The sequence below is a fragment of the Rhinolophus ferrumequinum genome, chromosome 21, assembly GCF_004115265.2.
Source record: "Rhinolophus ferrumequinum isolate MPI-CBG mRhiFer1 chromosome 21, mRhiFer1_v1.p, whole genome shotgun sequence".
Taxonomy (NCBI): Eukaryota; Metazoa; Chordata; class Mammalia; order Chiroptera; family Rhinolophidae; genus Rhinolophus; species Rhinolophus ferrumequinum.
In genome coordinates, this window is record NC_046304.1 from 52,518,639 (window position 1) to 52,538,926 (window position 20,288).

The window sequence follows — 20,288 nt, forward strand, 5'->3', positions numbered from 1 at the left end:
CCGTCCCCTGTAAAACAGGCCAGGCCTCCACATAAAGCCCTAAGAGTTGAATGGCCCCCAGGAAAAATCCAGCCATGAATGATGAGAGAAGCCCCACAGAGCTTCCGGAAGGGCCTGTGCTGCTGGCCTGGGGCCCAGCGCGTCTCTAAGTTCCCCGAGCTCTCTGGGCCTTCAGGTCCCCGTGAGTGAGACCAGGCATCGTTCCTCCCGCCCTAGGTTGTTCTGTGAGCACGAAATGAGAAACACTCTCCTGGAGTTTGCCGGGGCTGAGAGCCATGCTGTGAAATTAAAATTCAGTGTGATTATGTGAAACCCAGCAAGCTATACAATTAACAGCATGACTTTCCCAACAGGAAAGGGAGTCAGCGTGGTGGGACAGGGGTGGTGACAAGACAGGTGCTGGCAGGGAACGTGGAGGAGGGTGAGGGGTGCTCACTGGGGTCTTAGAGACAAGCAGCGAGAAGCCCAGGGAAGGCGGAGGTGGGGGCACTTCCAAGCAGAAGGCAGAGTGACTGCCGTCAGAGGCTGGAAGCAGGAAGGACCCGGGAAGGGGCGAGGGCAGCTGAGGCCGGGTGGGCAGGGCCAGATGCCCTAGGCTGCGGGGCTGCCCGGAAGGGCAGTGGTACCAGCGAGGTCAGGAAGGGCCGGGCTTTGCGCAGGTAGCCTGAGAACGGAATGACCGGGTGAGGGCAGTGCTGGCCCCTGTATGCCAAGGAACGCTGGTTCTCCTGAGATGTCCCTGGCACACGCACCATGGCACACAGGTCCAGGAAATGCTACGTACTCTGGATACTTGGGGAACTCGAGGCGGCCTGCAGGGAGGAACTGGCTACGTAGCCCAATCCAGCACTTCCCAAGCCGGTTTGAGTAACCCCCAGGAACACCTGTTAACATCTGGCAAGATGCTAGTTTTTGGGTGGTACCTGGGGAAACACATATGTGGTCACAGGACAAAGGAAATCCAGACGCCCCAAGGTGACTGGGGGGGGGATGGCAGCCACCTCTGGGCTCCATGCCGGGGAGGCACAGCTGGGATTTGGCAAAGGGCCCAGGGCAGGGGACTTGCTGTTGGGCACACACCAGGGACACCACAAAAGTGGCTTCGGGTTTGGCCGCATCCTGTCGGTCTGGATTAGTGGGATGAACAACGGTGAGCTGTAATCGCTGTGCAGACTCCGTGTGGAAGTCAGATTGGGTCCAAGGCTCGTCTGCACAGCAGCCCATCAGGAACCGTGTTCAGGCATCTGACCCTTCACCTCCCGGTTTCCTGTAACGACCAGCCTGTCTCACACCGTGAGTTCAACACGGAGAAATGAGCGGAAAGGCTCTGGAACACAGTTCAATAGACTGTGATTATGTCTTGCTTAAGATCATGGAGACACGAGGATGCTGTGTAGCACGTCAAGAGCGACGTGTTTTATGAACGAAGCTGCCGTGGGACGTGAGCTGCCGGGAACTGAGGGGCAGCTGCGGAGGAAACCAACAGGTTTGTTCCGGCTGAAGAGGATCAAGGACCTAAATCCAGAGGAGGTAAGGAGACTTCCTGGAACGTAGGTGGGGAGAGGGGAGGAGGGTGGACAGGCCCCTCAGCTGGTAAGGAGATGCCGCGGAGAGCGGACTCTTCGTCACACAGCCCTGAGGCCGCAGAGCTGCCTGTGGCTTATCCGCGCCAAGTCAAGACCACTCCGAAAGGTGACCGTAGTTCCGCCACGCGAGGGAGATGCATTCCCAGAGCACAGGCAGGACGGGTGATTGTGACGGCAGCGCTGCAAATGGCGGGCTTGCCCACCCGGCCGCTTCTCGGTGTGCCGGTACCTGCACGGCCCATGAGAGACAACACGCCAGCGCGCGTGGTCCACAGTCAGCATTGATCGGTCTTGGGTGTGAACCTCCGCTCAGAGCTATTTCTTGCCACTGAGGAGTCACTTCGGCATCTCTAGGGACGCTCTGGTGTTCTGCAGTGTGAAGGAGCAGCTGTGGGGCTCAGACACACAGCACATTCTAGAGTCCGTCCATTGGCCCCAGCTGTCCACTCGCCCCGAGGGAAGGGGTGAGTCCGCTGGCCCCTTGCTCTGGACCCCAAACTGCACACAGGATTTCATGCACGGCACGTGGAGGATGAAACTGTTTGGTATTAACAAAAATAGTAATGACGACGCTGACAGCTAAACTGAGTTCTATGTCCCAGGCACTAAGCTAAGTGTTGTTTTTGCTCTTTGGTGTTTTTTATATGCACCACCTCATTCACTCTGATAAGCCAGTGAGGTGTGTGCTGTGTACATGCATGTGTGTGTGTGTGTGCGTGTATTTATGCGCATGTGTCTCCCAGCTGTCAGCTGAAAGGCCCAAGGAGCAGACACCCCTGTAGCAACAAGCGCACCTGGAGCCCAGATCCTCGTCTCTAACAGGAACCAGGACCCCTCAGAGACACGGCCGACCCCAGAGCTGGGCTGGGGCGGGGGGTGCGACAAGGTCCTGGAACAGCTTGTGATGAGCAAAGAAGTCAGTGCTCAGCAACACAGAGGGACATGTCACAGGACGCGGAGCAGCCGACAGGGCTCCCACTGGCCAATCGGGGACGATCTGAGCACCAAACTCCTTAACGACAGTGATGTGTCACAGACCACTGGAAACAGGAATCCACGCAGTTGTCATTTTGCAGCCACCAGTGTAGGGTGTCCACTGAGACTAATGACGGGGAAATGTCGGCAAGACGTACCCTTGGGACACTCAGAGAATAGGCTCAGGTACAGCTACACTGAGAGTGGGAGGTCCGGTAAGCAGTCCAAGGTGAAGAGGAAGGCTTGGGAGATACTGGGGTCACACAGGCACATTTAGGGCCACCCAGCAGGTAGTGGCAACTGAGGTCACGGGACTGGGCATCTGTCCAGAAAGCAGGCTTAAGAGACTAGAAGCTGGAGCCCCGGGGATGCCGGCAGTTGGTGGGCGGGGAGGAGGTGCGCCCAGCCACATGCGTCTGTCTATCGAAGTGGAGAGGAGACGGCAGGTAGGCACGTGGCCAAGAAGGGAGTGGGAACAAGGACGTCGACGCAGCGAGATGAACGGTCGGAAGCATTCCTTTTGTTGCTGAATGACACTCCGTTTTCTGGGTCGGCCACATTTTGACCCATTCACCCACCGGCAGGCATCTGGGCTAGTTCCACTTTGGGGCAGTTACGGGTAATGCTGCTGCGACCACTCATGTCACAGTTGCTGACCTGCACCTCCCTGACGGCCGATGACACAGCACCTTTCATGTGCCGAGTGGCCATCTGCACGTCTCTGGAGAAACCCCCACCTCAAGTGCTGCCTGGCTTTTAACTATGTTTTTTTTTTTTATTGTCAAGTTCTAAGAGTACTTGAGGTACGCTGTATACTGGACTCTTGTCTGATACAACTTACAAATATCTTCTCTCATTCTCTGGGTTGTCCTTTCACTTTCCTGACATAATCCATTAAAGCACAAACATGTTTAATTTTGATGGGAGTCCAAATTATCCTTTTTGGGAAGTTGTCTTGGTTGCTGGTAATGTGGTGTGACACCTAAAAAACCATTGCCTAATCCCAGGTCATGAAGACTTTCATCTGGTTTCTTCTAGTTTTGATACCTTAGCTCTTTAACATTTAGGTCTTTGATCCACGTTAATTTTTATAGATGGTGTGAGGTAAGGGCTCGACTTAATTTTTTTCACGTGGGTATTCAGTTACCCCAACACCACTTGTCGAAGGCCATTCTCTCCCCTAACCAGCCCCCCACCCCCACGAATTGTGGCCCTCTTGTCTAAAACAAATTGCCCATAAATGTATGAGCTGACTTCTGGACTCCCAATTCTATTCCACGGATCTGTATGTCCGTCCTTAGGCCAGTAGCACTCAGTCTTGACTGTCTCGAGTTTTGAAATCAGGAAATGTGAGTTCTCCAACTTCCTCCTTTTTTTTTTTTTGAGATAGTTTTGGCTATTCTTGGTCCCTTTCATTTCTATGTGAACTTTAGGTTTTTCCATTTCTACAAAAACAAGAGAGCTGGGGTTTTGGGAGGGGCTGTGCTGCGTCTATAGATCAATGAGGGGAGTATTGTGGTAACAATATTAAGTCTTCCAATCCATCAATGCTGGGTCTTTCCATTTGTCTCCTTTAATTTCCTTCACGATGTTTTGTACTTCTGTGTACATCTTCCTCTTCAAAAAAATTATTTTTTATTCCTAAAAAAAAACCAACTATTCTTTTTGATGCTATTGCAAGTGAGATTTTCTTCATTTCGTTTTTGGGTTGTTCACTAGTAGTGTATTGAAAAAAATCGATTTTTGTGTATCGATCTTGTATCCTGCAACCCTGCTGAATTCATGTATTAGCTCTCACAGGGTTTTTGTATTAGGTTGGCGCAAAAGTAATCGCGGTTTAAAAGGTTAAAAAAAACTGCAACTGACTCTGGGTGCTGAACACACAATGGGATTTATAGATGATGTAATACAGAATTGTACACCTGAAATCTATGTAATTTTACTAACAATTGTCACCCCGATAAATTAAAAAAAAAATTGCAAAAACCACAATTACTTTTGCACCAACCTAACAGATTCCTTAGATGAGGTACTCATCCTCTTCCTTTCCTAGCAGCATGTTGTCTGTCTTGCCTGATTGCCCTGGCAAGACCCTCAGTACAATGCTGAAAACAAGTGGGGCGAGCAGGCATCGCCTTGCTCCCGAGCTTTGCGAGTTGCTTTTCCAAAGAGACTCGTGCACGTCTGTAGCTTGAGGGAAAAGCATCAGTGGGGATTTAAGGGTCTGCCTGAGGGAAAAACTGACGAAGAGTCGAGGGAGGGAGGCAGGCAAGGAGGTGGTCACTTCCTCCACAGATGGGGGGGAACAACAAAGGAGACCCATGGTTGAGCTGCTAACAGGAGGGAGGAGAGCTGTCCTTCACATCTAATGGTCTCTCTTCTCGGTGGAGGGGTCACCCCCCCTTCTCGGTGGATGACAGGGGTGGGCCCGCGAGTGTGAAGCAAGCAGAGACGGGAACTTACTGCTGCTGGTGGGGAAAGACAAGTCCGAGCAGCGGGTGAAAGGACTGCCCGCCAAGGGGACAGGCCCGGGCTTGTCTCTATTCTGTGAGGCCATGCCAAGTGTCCTCTCCGCTTCTGAGTTCTGTCTCACTGTGACTCTTCCCTGCATCATGCAGGCATAGCTGAAAACAAAACTATACTGCAAATGTGTGGGTTCAGCTGAAGGCAGATTTCTTGATCTTTAAAGTTGAATGTTTGACATTTGTTTCTTCTTCAAATAAGTTGGCAAATAAGTTGGCAATGACTGTGTTTTTTAAATTTTTAATTTTATTTGGGGAATATTGGGGAACAGTGTGTTTTTCCAGGATCCATCAGTCGTCCTTCAATCTAGTTGTGGAGGGTGCAGCTCAGCCCCAAGTCCAGTCGCCGTTTTCAGTCTTAGTTGCAGGGGGCACAGCCCACCATCCCATGTGGGAATTGAACCGGCAACCTTGTTGTTGAGAGCTCGCGCTCTAACCAACTGAGCCATCCAGTCACCCCCGTTCTGTCTTTTTTGCTGTGCCCTCCTCCCCACTTCCAATTTATCTTATCACTAGACTTAAGAAGAAAGGGGAAGTGACACCTCCTCCCACACCAGCCTTGGGAGCCTGACCTTCCTGCCCAGAGCCACCCTGGGAATGACAGGCAGAAGGCCACAGACAACAAAGGTGCTTTGGGCAGATCTGGAGTTTATTTGCTGCAGTTCCTTGGCGCTAGTTTACAATGCAAAAAAAACAAACCAAACGAAAAACAATTGGAATAATTATAATTTTTTAAAAACCCTGTCAATAACTTTCAGTCATTTCTTTATATATTTTGACAAAACTTTTTTTAAACAAATACAAAATAATCTGAAAGGAGAAAAACTATACATGGATTATGTACACCTCTGATAAATAGACTTAATAATACTGACAGGTGCCTCTCTGTCCAGGTCACCTGCAGGCAGCGGAGGGCTCCGGCACGAGGCCACCTGGACTTCGGCTGCACCACCCTGGTTCTGCCGCCCAGAAAGTTCAGGTTTCCAGCCTGGATCCTCCTCTGTCACCTTCACGAGCTCTGGCATAAAAGTACCCGAAGCCACTCCAGGTAGGACCTGCACGAAGGGGGTGCCCCAGAGAGCCCCCCCAACACTCCTCCACCAGTCTGTTTTACAAAAGCTATTTCCAGAGATGTGAGCCTGCCTTAAAGGTGTCGGGGGAGCCGGGGTCCCGCTGCCCGGGGGAGACCGACGGCTCTTCCGCCTTCTTCCGTGAGGCAGCACTGGGCCAGCACTGCCTGGTCCTGGGCACCTGGAGGGACAGGCCGAGATTGCCCGGCCAGCCCCTGCTCTGGCTGGACCGGCACACAGGCCCTGGCGAGCGGCAGGAGTGCCCGAGAGTCCCTGAGAGAACGGCAGGAGAGGGCTGCTTTTCACGGCTCCTTTCACACTGTGGAGGGGTGAGGCCAATGCACGTGTCGTGCGATGGGAAAGCAAAGTGACCGGGGAGGCCGACCTTCTCGCCCCCTTGCCCCTCCACCCGCCCCCGCCGAGCAGGTAAAGGCCCACTTCCCTCCTAAGGGCCCCACAAAATGCATGGAGAGCAGTCCAGGTGAGGGCCACTTCAGAGTCAGGAAACGCTGAAGCCCTAAGGTGATGGGGGGACCTCCTCCTTCCTCTAAAACGAGGACTGGACTTTGGGAGGAGGAAGGAAAACCAAATAAGAACAGTTAGGTCACCCCAGAGCCTCTGCTGGGGTCACCTGCCTCACAGTTTTGGTTATTAGGTATTTAGCTCAAGAAAAAATGCTCACTTCCTATTTTAAAACCCGACAAGAATGAATTCTGAAAGAGAAAAGCAACGCAAGTGTCCAGACTCTTCTCCGTTCAGTGGTCCCAGGGCACTTGGACAGGAAAAGCATCAGCGGGAGCCACCCGCCGAGGCCGCCCACTGCCCGCCCACCTGCCCGCCACCTGCCAAGGCCGCCGCAGATCCCAGGCAGACGCTGTCAAGTCCGGAGTGCTTGCTGCCTCCTCCACCCTCTGGCGTGCCCGCCGGCTCCCCGGAGTGCAGGAGGCGGCCTGCCCCCCTGGGCCCAGGGCTGACACCCCTTAGCAGCTGCCCAGGGAGAAGCTTCCCCAGGTACATGGGGCAGGGCGCATCTGAACAGCTCTATTTTACTTTCTCTTTTTAGAAAACAAAAATATATCTTTAGAGTACGTGGCTTCACTCCCATTCCACCTTTTCTGAACATGTAACAGTATATCCCTATAGGAACTCACGGAGCAGGGCTGAAGGCTTCTTCAATGAAATAACCGGGAGGTAAACCGAGCTCCGTTCTCTTCAGAGAGACTCAAGCCCCTGCTGGATGCGGTTCGGGGTCCCTCTTCCCCAGCGCTAACTGCTACCCTCCGCCCACTTAGAAAAAAATAGCAAAAGCTGAAGCGAGTCTCTAGAACTCAGGGCGAGCCCCCCGACATGGGAGGTGCGGGGACGGACCGGCCCCCTGCACAGACTCAGTGCCTTTTCGTGGAGGACACCTTCTTCTTCCGAGCCGCCAGCATCTCGTAGAAAGGGTCCCTGCTGATGGCCGCTCTAGAATGCAGAAAAGGAGACAGAGAGAAGAGGCTGAGGGACAGGACCGCAGGAGACGACGCCCCAGGCCCCTGCCCGCTCGGGCGTCACCGTCAAGACCAAGGCAGTATGCCCACACCACGGCCTAAGGGACAAGCTCCAAGAGACACAGGTGACAAGATCGTTTTGGGGTGTTTACTGTCTACATCACCCTAATACTCAAATTTGAGTTTAGGAACAGAATATTACACATTCTTTTAGTTGTGTTCTAACTCAGAAAAACAAACGTGGTTCTTCAGTTCCATGGTGACAGCTGGCGTTTGTCTGGAGCAGTGAGCGCCACTTGATCCAATACGCCACATGGCAGCACCTGGCACACGTGCTTTCAGATGGCGGCCGCGGTCTGTACCATGTCACTGGGGGACCCATGCTGCCAGCTCCATGACCAAGACCTAATACTGGGCAGTCAGCGCTGCCGCTGGGGCCCCCGTGAGCGGCTGGTCAGGCCTGCTGTGCGTCCACAGCCTGGTAGACAGGGAGGCACAGAGAAGCCACTACAGGACGCTGACAGCCGTCCTCATCCCCTGTGTGTGTCACACTCAGCCTTCAGGCAACTTGTGATCCGAAAGTTTTGAAGCTGCATTTGCTTCTCCAGAGAAGCCGTACTGTGGGCGCTGAGCAGTTTCCAGGGGAGCTCACAAGTCAAGGAGACGGCTAGCTCTGCACCTGACCACGTAAGTGCCAGCACGTGTGCGGGGACTGGGACCCGTTAAGAGGTACTGTGCCCCGTTAAGAGGTACTGTGCCCATGAGCCATGTCTTGACGGCTCCTTGGGGAAGCTGTGGCTGGACAGTACCCGACGCGTGTCCCCAGGGACCCCGCCTAGAAGGCATCTGGCCACCCAGAGTGGGTGGGAGGAAACTGCTGTTTGTTCACCATTTACCCTGGGCGTAAACCAAGTACTCTGGTTTTAGTGGAGGTGCCCCCAGACGACGACTAGAGTCCGCTCAGCCCCCTCAGGGTAGGCTGTGGCCTGAGGGCAGAACGCTCACCACATGGGACAACGCAAGGCCACCTGTCAGTGCAGCCCCCCTGGTCTCCAGGGCAAGTCAAGAGGCCCAGGAATGGGACGAGCTGGGTAACGTCTGCTGGACAGAGCGCCTGGTGGGGACAGCGGGGACGCGCTCTCAGGAGGACATGCCACCACGACGAGCAGTGACGTGCACATGGGGCACAGTGCTGATCTGGGCGGGCGCCACGGGAGTCCCGGGCGGGCGCCACGGAGTCCCGGGCAGAAGGGGAGGAGGCCTGGGCGCCTGGACACCCCGCCCCGTAACATGCCTCTCGCTGAGCGGCTGGTGCTCCGGCTGCGCAGGAGCGTGGAGCAGAGCCCCGGACCCGCAGGCCCGCGGGACCAGCACACTGACTCAGGCCTTCCCTCCCAGACCCGCAGCTCCGTGGCGGCACGGAGTGACTCTAGATCGCGGCCATGTGACTTCAGGCAAACGACTCAACCTCCATGGGCCTGTTTCCTCATCTGTCAACGGGACACCAGCGTCTCACAGGACTAAGAAATGATAAAACATGACGAGTACTATCACCCCTGAACTGCCGCCATGACAATGAGACGCTCCCTAAGACACGGAAAAACCAGGTCAGCGAAGGGCACGTGTGCCCGTGGCTTGCTCACAAGCTCCCTCTGGGCCTGTGAAGTGCACTTGGGGACCCACATGTGGGGTGCTCTCTAAACCTGCTGTAATGGCCAAGAAGCCCTGGAAGGTAAGCTCAAACCACAGTCCGGCCCTTCCCTACAGATTTAAAGGGCAGTGCGCTCAACAGCTGCACGGCAAACACCTGCGCGCTGCGAGGCGTAGGCAGGTGAAGCAGCCCCATCGCTCAGACGCCACCTACTTGATGCACTTGATCCATTCTTCCTTCTCCTCGGGCGTCGGGGCAGAAATCCGGTACACGGTGTGGTTGCCCTCCACCACGCGCCCGTCGGCCTCGGTCTTGCAGGCCTTGATTACTTGGTCTTTATTGTCCGGGATATAAAGCTCAAAGCAGTTCTGAGGATGAGAAAAGAGGGAGATAGCAACAAAGATCTAGCAAGCTGCTAACCAGGAAAGAAACGTTGGTTTACTTCCCACGAGGCTCGGCATTCTGACCCTCACAGATCACAGGCAACACAAGCGCTCCTGGAGACGAGAAGAGCCTGGAAGTGGAGTTCCGGGGAACGCAAACTATACAAACAGGCCTCGCCAGCAAAGGCATCAACCAGACATATGTGAGCTCTACTCCTAACACGCAACTAAGACGGAGAGAACTGCAGGCCACTTAGTGCCTTTTAAAGCTAAGCCAGCAGCACGGTGAGATTCCAAAACAAAGGAAAACAACTCTGAAGGCATTTGAAACCCATTAAAACAGGGACAGTCAAGCACGTGTAACCTTCAGTAAGTGGCAATGAAGCAGATGACAGAACAACAAAGTTATCTGGAGCCCATCTTCAGCTTGAACACGAAGGCCATTTTCAAAGTCAGGTTCAATTCAAGGCCTGGTAGTACTCTCCAGGGGTGTTTTAAAGTAAACCTTTGCAATTTCACTCTTTTGCAAAGCACTGCCACGCCCGTCCCTTTGCCCCCCAAGCGGTCTCACCCCAATACTCACTGGCTTTTTGGAGTCCTCCAGCTCCCGGATGCTCAGGTTCTCTAAGGGGATGATTCCACGGGGCTCCTTATCCTACAGAAGAATTGAGCAGGTGCTTCAGGGCTCGTTCGCGAGCCCCTCCCCTGTCACATTCCTTGCCGGCGGAACCCCAGTCTTCAACCTTCTCCCCCCTTCTTCCAGCTCAGCAGGGCCCAGGCCCAATGCTCTCAAACAAGGAAGGGGCGTAGTCGGGATGACACATCGTGAATCCCTCTAACCAAAGGCCTTTGCAAGGTGCACACCAGGACTGGGGCAAGGGGTCCAACAGATGCATGTATGGCCCTCGGCAGGGACACCTAAGCCCCTTTCATGCAGAAAACTGTCGTATCTCTTTGCCTGGCTCCCCTACTCATGTTTAAGCCTCAGCACCTCCCTGAAAACCCTAGTCTCATCCTGGAAGCCCTAACACGTGGGACTATAGTTGTGTCACATGTCATCCCTGATCATTATCTCCTACCCTCTCTCACCCGTCACCAGACTGTGGGACCCCCAAAGAGAAAGCGCCCCCCGAAACTCCACCTGGATCTCAAAAGCCACCTCAACTCTCGTGCCAAACACCCCCGCCGCCCCCTTGCACCGACAGGCCCTCCCTCAGTGCTTCCGGCATCAACAAAGGTCGCTACATGCACGCGCTTGCACACACATCAGACGTCTGACATCCGCCATCACACCTCCTGTCCCTGCCGAGCAGCCAACCCACGGCCACAGCCTTTGTTCCAAACTCGACAGCGTAGCTTGGCTAAGCCTTGGCGCCAAGCTTTCTCTGAAAAAAAGGTTCCCGAAATACCATGTGCTCTTTTGATTTGCAGGTTTGGGGTTTTTCCTCCTTTTCAGGCCAATAATGTCATATATTTGAAGGCACCAATTATTCTGGTATTGGGATTGTCATTATTTGTCCTCTGTATCTTAGCTAATTGTTTTAATACTTGTCTTTCAGATATAATGTCTGAGATTGTCTCAAGCCTTTTCTCTTTGGTGATTATAGTTTTGGCTGATCTGTTCCATTCCTTAAAAGTTTTAACTTATTTGTTAATGAATAACTTATAATTCTACAATTACAGTTACATTGTAAACATGTTCTCATTTGTTTTAAGTCTGAAAGTTCCAGAGAACTGGGTGCATTGTATGCTGGTCACTCCCAGTCTCAGGAAAGGACGAGAGGGGAGGGCGAGCTCCTCTCAGACCCCCGAGCTCTGGTTCTCCTCTCGCACCGCGAACGCCCAACATCAGGGTGGTCCCATCCCCTTGGGAGGGACATCATGCCCACGCACCCACCCTCTATGGAAGTTCTCCAAACTGAACACGGTCTGGAGCCCTCACTGATGTCGCAGGAAGGAAGTCCCTTCTTTTCACGTTTCCCATTCCACCAATTTCTACGCAGCAGCAGACTACTGTTCCTTGATCGGAAGAGGGAAAGGGGAGAACTGCCTGGTTTGCTACCCCTGACGAGGGCGTGGGGTGGTGGCGGGGGCTGGCGGGTGCCCCAGGGCTGTGCGGTGAGGGCCCTGTGCCCGCCCGCAGCCTCTGTCCTTGCTGCCGTGGTCGAGGTGTCCATGTCACGCTAGCTCAGCCCCTGCATATCCAGGTGCTATAGCCCCCCCCACCCCCGTTTCTCCCTCTGTGTTAGGCAGCTCTCTGCGGAAGCTTCCACCTGCCATCAACCCTGAGGGTTCCCTCTGTCTTGGGAAATGTGATCTCTGTTTTCCCATGGCCTGACACATTGCTAAATGGCATTCAGAGGATGCCACCATGGTTGGCATCAGGAAGAACCCCAAGATTCTAGAGTCTCACTGCATTACTGCTGGGACTGTCCCAGAACTTAGGGTACATTGCTTAGAAGTCTGTGTATGTTTCGTTTTAACCCAGAGAAGAGTGAAAACAATCCAAACAAGATTTTAAAGAGGTCATCAGTCTAGATATCTTCAAGAGAAAAGGCAATGTGTGTGTCGGGGGGCGCGGGGGTGGTGGACGGAAGGAAGTGCACCACACCATTCATAGTGGTCCTTTGGGGCGGAAGCAGGAAGAAGCCATCTTTTTCCTGTTTTGCGTATTTGAAACACGTTCTCACAGTTGAAAAGATGTTAATCACAGAAAAGCAAAGCCTGCTGCAGAACCTAAGCGGTATGAGTTTAGCCCCTCTAACACACAAATCCCTGGTCAGAACTCCTTTCAAAACTACTGACTGCCCTAACAGCACGCTTTCAAAATGAGTGACTCTGCGTTACAAGCTGACACGTATGTACGCCGTCCACAGGGACGAAGCAAAGTGTGGGCACAGCAGCAGAAAACCCACTTTGCTCCTAAGCAGTGAGGTACCGAGCCCTGGTTCCGGCTGTTTTACAGAAACACAGCCAGGATTTCCATCTTTTATTTACAGACCACCTTGCTCTGCACTACTGTAAGTGACACTTCTAAATCATGTTCTCAGTAGACCCACAACTTTCACTCAGTGAAGACGGTTGGAGACCAAAAGCAAGGCATTCCCACTCAACTGCCGGGACTTGTTTCAAGACACAAGGCCGATGCTGCCAGCTGTACACCTACCCTGCTCCTCAGGGGACCAAGAAGAACGGCAGAAAGGACAGCCACCAACCTGCCCGGCTTGCTGAGTGCTCTGTGAGAAGGCGCTTCGAAAAAGGTTTTAGTTGATGATTTTTATTTCCACAGGCTCTTATTATAAAAGAGACTTACAGGTTAACACATATAGTGGTACCTTGGTTTTCAAACGTAACCCGTTCGAGTTCTGAAACGTTCGACAACAGCCGACATTTAGGACTCAGGATCTTGCACTCAGCGGAAGCCGCGTGACATGTTCCGACTTGAGACGTGTTTGAAAACCGAAGCATTTACTTCTGGGTTTACGGCATTCGTAAACCAAAATGTCCGTCAACGGAGACGTTCGCAAATCGAGGTACCCCTGTATTAGCAGTGTACTTAATTCCTTCACCACCGAATCAAAACCAGCAAGGCTGCCACAGCTTAAGAAACGTTCGACTTCCTAAAACTCCAGGTAATCTCTAAATTTTCCCATTTCATTTCAGTTCTTTTCCCTCTGTTCTATATTACCCCTTGGCTGTTTCTTCGGAATCTAATGGCTCAGCACTTCTGCTAAAGAATCGGAATTCTCCAAGTCACGATGATTTTCACCTCCCTTTCAAGAGGACCACAAACTTTCTCGGCAACTGATCCAAGTTCATTCTAGCCCAGCTCTAAAACCTGTTTCTAACGCCACACATCAAGTGCCCTCCACCTCTTTCTCCTGGCCAGGTGTCCCCTGGCCCAATCTGGGCCCAGGTGGTGGCTCTGCACCACAGCTCCTCTGGCAAGACACCACACGGATCTCCAGGGTTCCCAACACTGGTGTTTTCCTTAGCTCTCCTCCCACCCCCAACGAAGCAGAAGGACAAAGCTGACTGTCTCCCCACTGGCCCCACTGCCTTCTCCAGCCATGTCGGACGGGGATCCCAGGCCCACTTCCGGTCCCAAGGCCGACCAGCACAGCTCACCGTCGTATATTCGAAGTAGTAAAGGCAGTTGTCAGTCAGAATGAACCAGCGTCTTTTCCAAGTCTTCACCCTGCCACCTGCAGAGCAAAAAGAGACGGGTGTCCCACAAGAGTCACCAGGCAGTGCAGGTCTGCGGGGTACGAAGCTCTCCTCTGAGTGAGGAGAAGCTGCGAGGGCCAGGGCGCCAGGGGACACTGAGGCCATGGCAAGATTTACATCGGTGACAAGACACAGAGCCAGAACAGAAGCACCTTTCACGGAGTGAAAGTCTGTGGGTACAAGCAGAGCAAGCAAGTGGGAGGCACCCGGAGATGGGATCAGGACAGCGGGATGAGGGCACGGGGGTGGGGGGGAGACTGGGCAATGATGACACGCAATGCAAGTCTGACGGGGCTGGAGAAGCGGCTTTCGGTGTGGGGGGAACGGGCAAACGAAAGAGCAAGAGGGGAGAGGGCCTGTCCCCTGGTCCAAGCTACACTGTCGGGTCAAGCAGCCCAGGGGCCGTGTGGAGCCGTTTCATCAGAAGGGGCAGGAAGGAAGAAACAGGAAGGAGGACATCTTAATCCTTTCACAATCAAATCAGGTTTTCCTGGACCGTGGACCTCACCCACTGCCCCACCTTCCTAACTGAAGTGCATTTCTATACTTTTGGGCTCCTGGGCCAGTACCCTAAAAATAAAACTTCCCCAGAGACAGGGGGGACACAGCACAGAAGTCCTGTACCGGGGAGAATTTACTGGTAAGCAGAGGGCCCACTCTGGAGCCTTTTCATTCTGGACTCCTCACGAGACGCTTGTAACAGAAACAGCTAAAAGGCCATGGGCCAAAGGACGGCTAACGGGTGGCTATGAGCTGGTGGCAACTTCTCTCAGTTCTCTTCAGTATTTCTCAGTTCAACACACCCAGAAACGCTGGGGTCATGCCATTCTGCTGAGATGGGAACGGAGTCAGGGGACGACCTGCCTGAGGGAAGCCGGTCCTGCTCTCGGCCACGGCCGTGAACCACACCTTCCTTTTCCACCAGGTCAAGGGCGAGCTCTCTGAACACGAACCGCGCCATCACCCAGAGGTTAAGATACGCGTGGCATCTCCTAACAGTTTTTATGGCCCTGGACAGCATGCGCTCTTTTTGCTAAGACCTGACCTACAGAGAACACTACTCTCCGATCTTCACAGAAAGCAAGGGCCGTGGGTGTGATCCAGTGGGATCCCTTGCCCTCACAAATGAGCAGGGTGCATTTAAAGGAGGAGTACTTCTGACTGCCGGGACATGCTGTGTGCTCACACCAGGTTTCCTAAAAGGATACGACTGCAGGAGCAGCGCAAACAACGTCGGAAATAAAGCACTGACACAGGGCCTGACAGCAAGTGGAAGGACTACTGGGCTTTTGGGTCGCATTTGATGGCTCTGCTTGGGTGCCTGCACTCCCGGGGAGGTTAAGACATTGATCACCCATTGCCAAGGTTCTAACCGGCACAGACCGGGGTTCTGAAAGGGGGTCTGACAGAAGCACGTAGGTGCCACACACCCGCACGCCCGCCCGCCCTGGGACAGTGTCGAGCAGACTGACTCTCTCCCCCATGGCGATTTGGCAATTGATGTGAGCATGTGCCTCTGGTCCCTAACGGCATGGATTAGGGGAAAAACCATAGATGGAAATAGGTCATGCATGTGGAAAACGGGAAAGGCTGGGCAGAATCGAAATAAATAAAGAAAAAGAAGACAGAAGTATACTTAGAATTGGAACCACTTTGCTATAGAAAGGAAACCTCCCCATCTCGGAGTCTGAGAACTCGGCTCTGCCGTCTTGGGCCTCCTTTCCCACACGGGGCTCAGCACCCAGGACACCTCACCCCGTGACTACCAACATGCTCCCCTCACAGGGCCACCCGGGGGCACAGGGCTCAGGAAGCCATGGAAAAGGGTCAGATGCCAAAAAGACAAAGATGGAAGGACACCCAGGCGCAAAGCAAAGCTGGAAACGCCCTCTCCCTGTTATGAAAGCTTGGCTATTCGGCCTGACCATGGGTGGTGTCCGACACCTCTACCATGAAGCACCACTGCGGTCCCAGGGGGAACATTTCCATGTGGAAAGAAAAACAGACATGAAACAAGCAGACAGGTCAATGCGCGCACCTAGGACAGTCCCCGTGGAACTCACAGGACCACCTCTGCCCTCGGGTCCCTGACCCCTGAGGTGGAAAGGCTGGCGGGCGGCTGCCCCTGCTGTTGGAGACGCCCTGCCCAGTCCCCAGGACCTTCTAACAGGTGTCAAGGTTTGGCTGGGTCTTTCAGCGCACAGCCCGCTCAAGTCGGGCTTCGTGAAGCACACACCTGCGTGGCTCCCGGCCAGGAAAACATGTTTCCCCAAATCAGCAATGGAGAGTGGACAGCAACAATGTAACTAAGGCCGATTTAAGGCTTCTAGATGACTTGTTGAAAAAGAGGAGGGAGAAAAACAAAACAGAACAAACAGAGCTGAGGTTGTAATGCCCTCCCCTAACCCCCAGGAAATGAAGGAAAAGGACTTCAAGGAGGGGGTTTTGGTTTCTTTTTTTCTTTCTTTTTTTTTTTAAATTTTACTCAGTATCATTTTGAGTTCAGGAAACACCAGTTCCCTTTTTCATGCAAAGGCAAATGTCCTGATTTGTGTAATTTCTTTTCCTAGTTTGCTTTCTGATCAGTCTGTCAGAAGCACACGGCCTGGGAAGTCACCGGCATCCTCCTCTTCTCCACTTTAGAAATTACTTTTTAACTCATGGGAATCGAGTGGAATTCGACATACAGAGCACATGCCTGGCCAATAATTACAAGAAAAAATTCAGTGACTTCTTCCTCTGCTTTTGCTAAGGCACCCTCTGGAGGTTTTCTTGCGTTACCGTGCTCAGACAGGTTTAGTTGTCCGTGCCCTGGCACCCCGCTATCTGACGCCCTGTCTACCACTCCCAGGGGGAAAACATGCAAGTTGCTCCGAACCCCTGATCCTGACCAGTTCCCTAGGGACTGTGCAGTAAGTTAGAAGCAGCATTAACACTACCACCAGCAATTAAAAAACAAAATAACCAAAAATAACAAAATAAGAAAACGCTGCAGCAGTTACAGTGGCCTGGGCAGAGGAGCGAGCAGGTTGAGGGGTTACATACCTCCTGGAGTTTGGGGCAAGGAAAAGGAGAGCCCAAATCATGGAAACATACAAATGAGGGAGAAAAGAAAATTAAAACAAAGAAATTAAACCCAGTTCCTAAATCTTCAAGTGCAATGTATTCGTTATTCATGTCTGCCTGGGGGCGGGGGCACGGGGGGGGGCAAACAAAAACAGTAACGCTAGCTGCTGTCGGGGGAAACGAGGCGCCTCTTCTCACGGGCCACTCCCACCTGGGAGCAGCAGATTCCCAGGCACTACTGGAAACCTGGCCCCAGAGATGCCACAAAGGAGTCCTCATACAGCTACCATTTATTACTACATCCAGAATCCCAAGCAAAGAGAGTAAACGTTACTTTGGGGACATTGTAAGTGTCTTCCTTCAGATGGCTATCAGTCTTTCGAGTGTGTGTAAGAATGCACACACACACTCGTACACCCATGAACACACATGTACATGTGTGTATACACAACAGTACACATTCTTACGGCTGTATGCATACAGACACATACACGTAAGTCCAGCGCTGGCAGCGCCGTCTGCAGCACAGACACAGGTGATTCTAACTGTGCTACAATGAAAACACAGTATGAAGGGCTGCGGAGGGTTTGGTGGAGGCTTAGAGAAGCCACCGCAACGACCTAAACATCGGGTCCCACATTCAGTTCATCATGCTTTTCTCTTTGACAATATGGGAGGCCTCACGAATTTGCATGTCATCCCGGTGCAAGAACCAAGATCATCTTTGTGCTGTTCTAATTTTAGTATCGGGTCGGGCCTGTCAACACCAGCATCAGGGTTTAAACGAATGTCGCTGCAGGGGAAAGTAGATGCAACTTGGTTGTACTTTTAAATTTGCAGAAGATTTCCTTTTAACTGTATCCATGTGGCAATGAGGCTCAAGCACAGAACGGATGCCGCCTGGGTTAGTAATTTTAGAGCCTTAACTTCAAAGATACTACCGGCTTAAGGATACATGAAATGTTGGCTAATTCAAGAGACATTTAAAACTCCAATCAGTGAGGCAGGGCTTTAAAAATTCATGGATCAAGTCATCAGGTATAAATACGACGACTTGGGATATGCTTTTAAAAGGAAATAATAAATCCTACTGCTATCTGAACTGGTCAGAAATAAACGATTCCTTTCCAGCACTTCCCAGGCGTGTCAGTAATGGCTGAGAGTAGTGACTTCTGATCTCACCGTGACAAGCGGCTGAACCAGAAGGGAGCTTCACTCTGATGAGCACCCCGATATCATGTGGGAACCCACGCTTCAAAAGGCCAAGGCGGAAGACAACAAAGGGAAGGACTCTCTCTCTCAGTGGCTAAAAAATTGGTATCATTATGTCCAGGGAGTCCAGGGCTCTCTCTGGGTTCTGGAACAATTAATAAAAGTCACGTGTGGATGTGCATGTCGTGTGAGCCCCACAGTTACTCCAGCACCTCTGTGACAAGGCATGTCACAGATCTCAGCCATATAAGCTCACTTTTGGCAGAGGGAGGAGGAATACGTTTTCTTTCCCTGAGTGAACAAAATCATCGATGTGGCTGATTGCGTTGGAAAGGAGGAGGAAAAACCAGTGCCCGAGAATGAGGAGTGGCGTGGGTCGCGCTGCAGCCAAGGCCTCTGGGTTTGCCATGCACGCTGCCGTGGGAGCCAGATGTAGAAGGATGACAATGCACTGGGGCAGGGCGGGGGTAGCAGGAGCACCAGGTACACACTTGTGTGATGGGAAGTAGAAAGATGGATACAGCTGGCCACCCGCCCAGGGGTTCAGAGGACAGGGAAGGGAAAAGGACCAGGCACTGCCTTGAAACGCAACCTGGTCCATCGCTTCCAGAGTGGAAATGTGGAGCGCAAACACTCGTGGGCAATACTGATGGCGGAGCGAAGTCTGTCCCCACGTCTCTAGCGTCCCCGCACTCACTTCCTTTCTGGAGGTGGACCCTGTCCCACAGCGTGTGTACATGTGTGCAAGCACACACACCCTTTCTTGCTAAGTTTCCTTATCAGGAGCCCCGAACCAGAGGGCATCACTTACCGAGTTTCAACAGCCAGCCTTCGCGGTCTGGATTGAAGAAAGTGTGAGTGAGGTCATTCCCATCGTCCTCTGGGATTTTAAAGGGCTCGTTTTTTATGCTCTCATACAGATTCTGGGATAAAAGATGACATTGCATGTCTCTGATTCTAGAAATAGCGTTCCTCCCTCTCCTTTGTCTTCATTCACCCAACAGGCACTTGTGTGCCTCCTGAATGCCACACACCCTGCTAGGCGCTGAGGGCAGAGGAAGAAATGACCGTTCCTGCCTTCAGGCAGCTCGGTGACAAAATAAATAAGATGCCTGATAGATAATCAAGGGAGGACAGCAGCGTGACTTCCATTCATGTCTTTAGTGTCAGATTTCGGGGCTACCTCCCCTCCCGATCCCTCCGTGGAGCCTCACTACCAACGTCGTAATGGAATTTAAGCGAGTGGAAAGCACAGACACCCGCACGGGGACGGGGGACGGGGGACGTGGGACGTGTGCCGGCGCCGCGCTCACCCGGAGCAGCTCCTCGGGCAGGTCGCCGCCGTCGTTTATGCCCCGGTTCATGGCGATGAACCGCTCCACCGTGGGCTTGTCTTTGACGTTGGGGTTGTGCAGGCTGGTGTTGAGCATGATGATGGCAAACGACAGGACGTAACATGTGTCTGAGGAACAGAGCAGGAAGACGATGAGAAACAGCGCGCGGAAGAACATGAAGTGCCAGCTGACTGGAGACCAGAAGCGCGGGACGAGGCCACGGGGCGGCCCGCTCACTGGCAGCTGCGGCTGCCACTGCAGACAGCAGGGCACAGCGGTGCATCGAGGGCCCAAGTTGCACGGCGCCTGCTTTCTCAGACCGTAACAGAACACAGCCGCCGCGGAAAATCGGGAGAACAATACAGGGTACGGAAAAGAAAACCCAAATGGCCTGTAAGTCCCTATACCTCGTGTGATCCACACCTCGCCGTAACCCTCGCCTCGCCGTAACCCACGCCTCGCCGTAACCATCGCCTCGCCGTGATCCACACCTCGCCGTAACCCTCGCCTCGCCGTAACCCACGCCTCGCAGTAACCTATTTTATCCCCTGTACCGACACGTGCCTCTATGCGCGTTACCAGTGCACCGCGCAGACCTGTGTTGCAACCAAATTGGAATTCAGAGTTTGGAATCCTGCTTTTTTGCAGTCTGCTCGGCCTCCTCCTATGCCAATAAAAACTCTTAAAAACATGGCTTCAGATAGTTACATAATTTAGAGAGGCTCCTTATTCCTACTTGCTTACTGTTGGACTTTCAGATTGTGTCCAAGTT

General features: G+C 52.8%; 1 protein-coding gene across 3 annotated transcripts in view; it reads right to left on the reverse strand.

The window, feature by feature from the left end:
- Window positions 1-5,791: 5,791 nt before the first annotated feature.
- Window positions 5,792-20,288, reverse strand: part of CYTH1 (cytohesin 1) — a 69,359-nt gene continuing 54,862 nt past the window's right edge. For 2 of the 3 annotated variants that reach the window (XM_033090350.1, XM_033090351.1), the window contains exons 8-13: window positions 19,496-19,644; window positions 18,993-19,105; window positions 13,806-13,884; window positions 10,261-10,332; window positions 9,508-9,662; window positions 5,792-7,617 (exon numbers count right to left, since the gene is read on the reverse strand). In XM_033090350.1, coding sequence (XP_032946241.1) covers window positions 7,539-7,617; window positions 9,508-9,662; window positions 10,261-10,332; window positions 13,806-13,884; window positions 18,993-19,105; window positions 19,496-19,644 — 647 coding nt within the window. In that variant the 3' untranslated portion in view covers window positions 5,792-7,538. The remainder of the gene's footprint in view (window positions 7,618-9,507; window positions 9,663-10,260; window positions 10,333-13,805; window positions 13,885-18,992; window positions 19,106-19,495; window positions 19,645-20,288) is intronic. The other variant, XM_033090349.1, reaches the window with a different exon arrangement.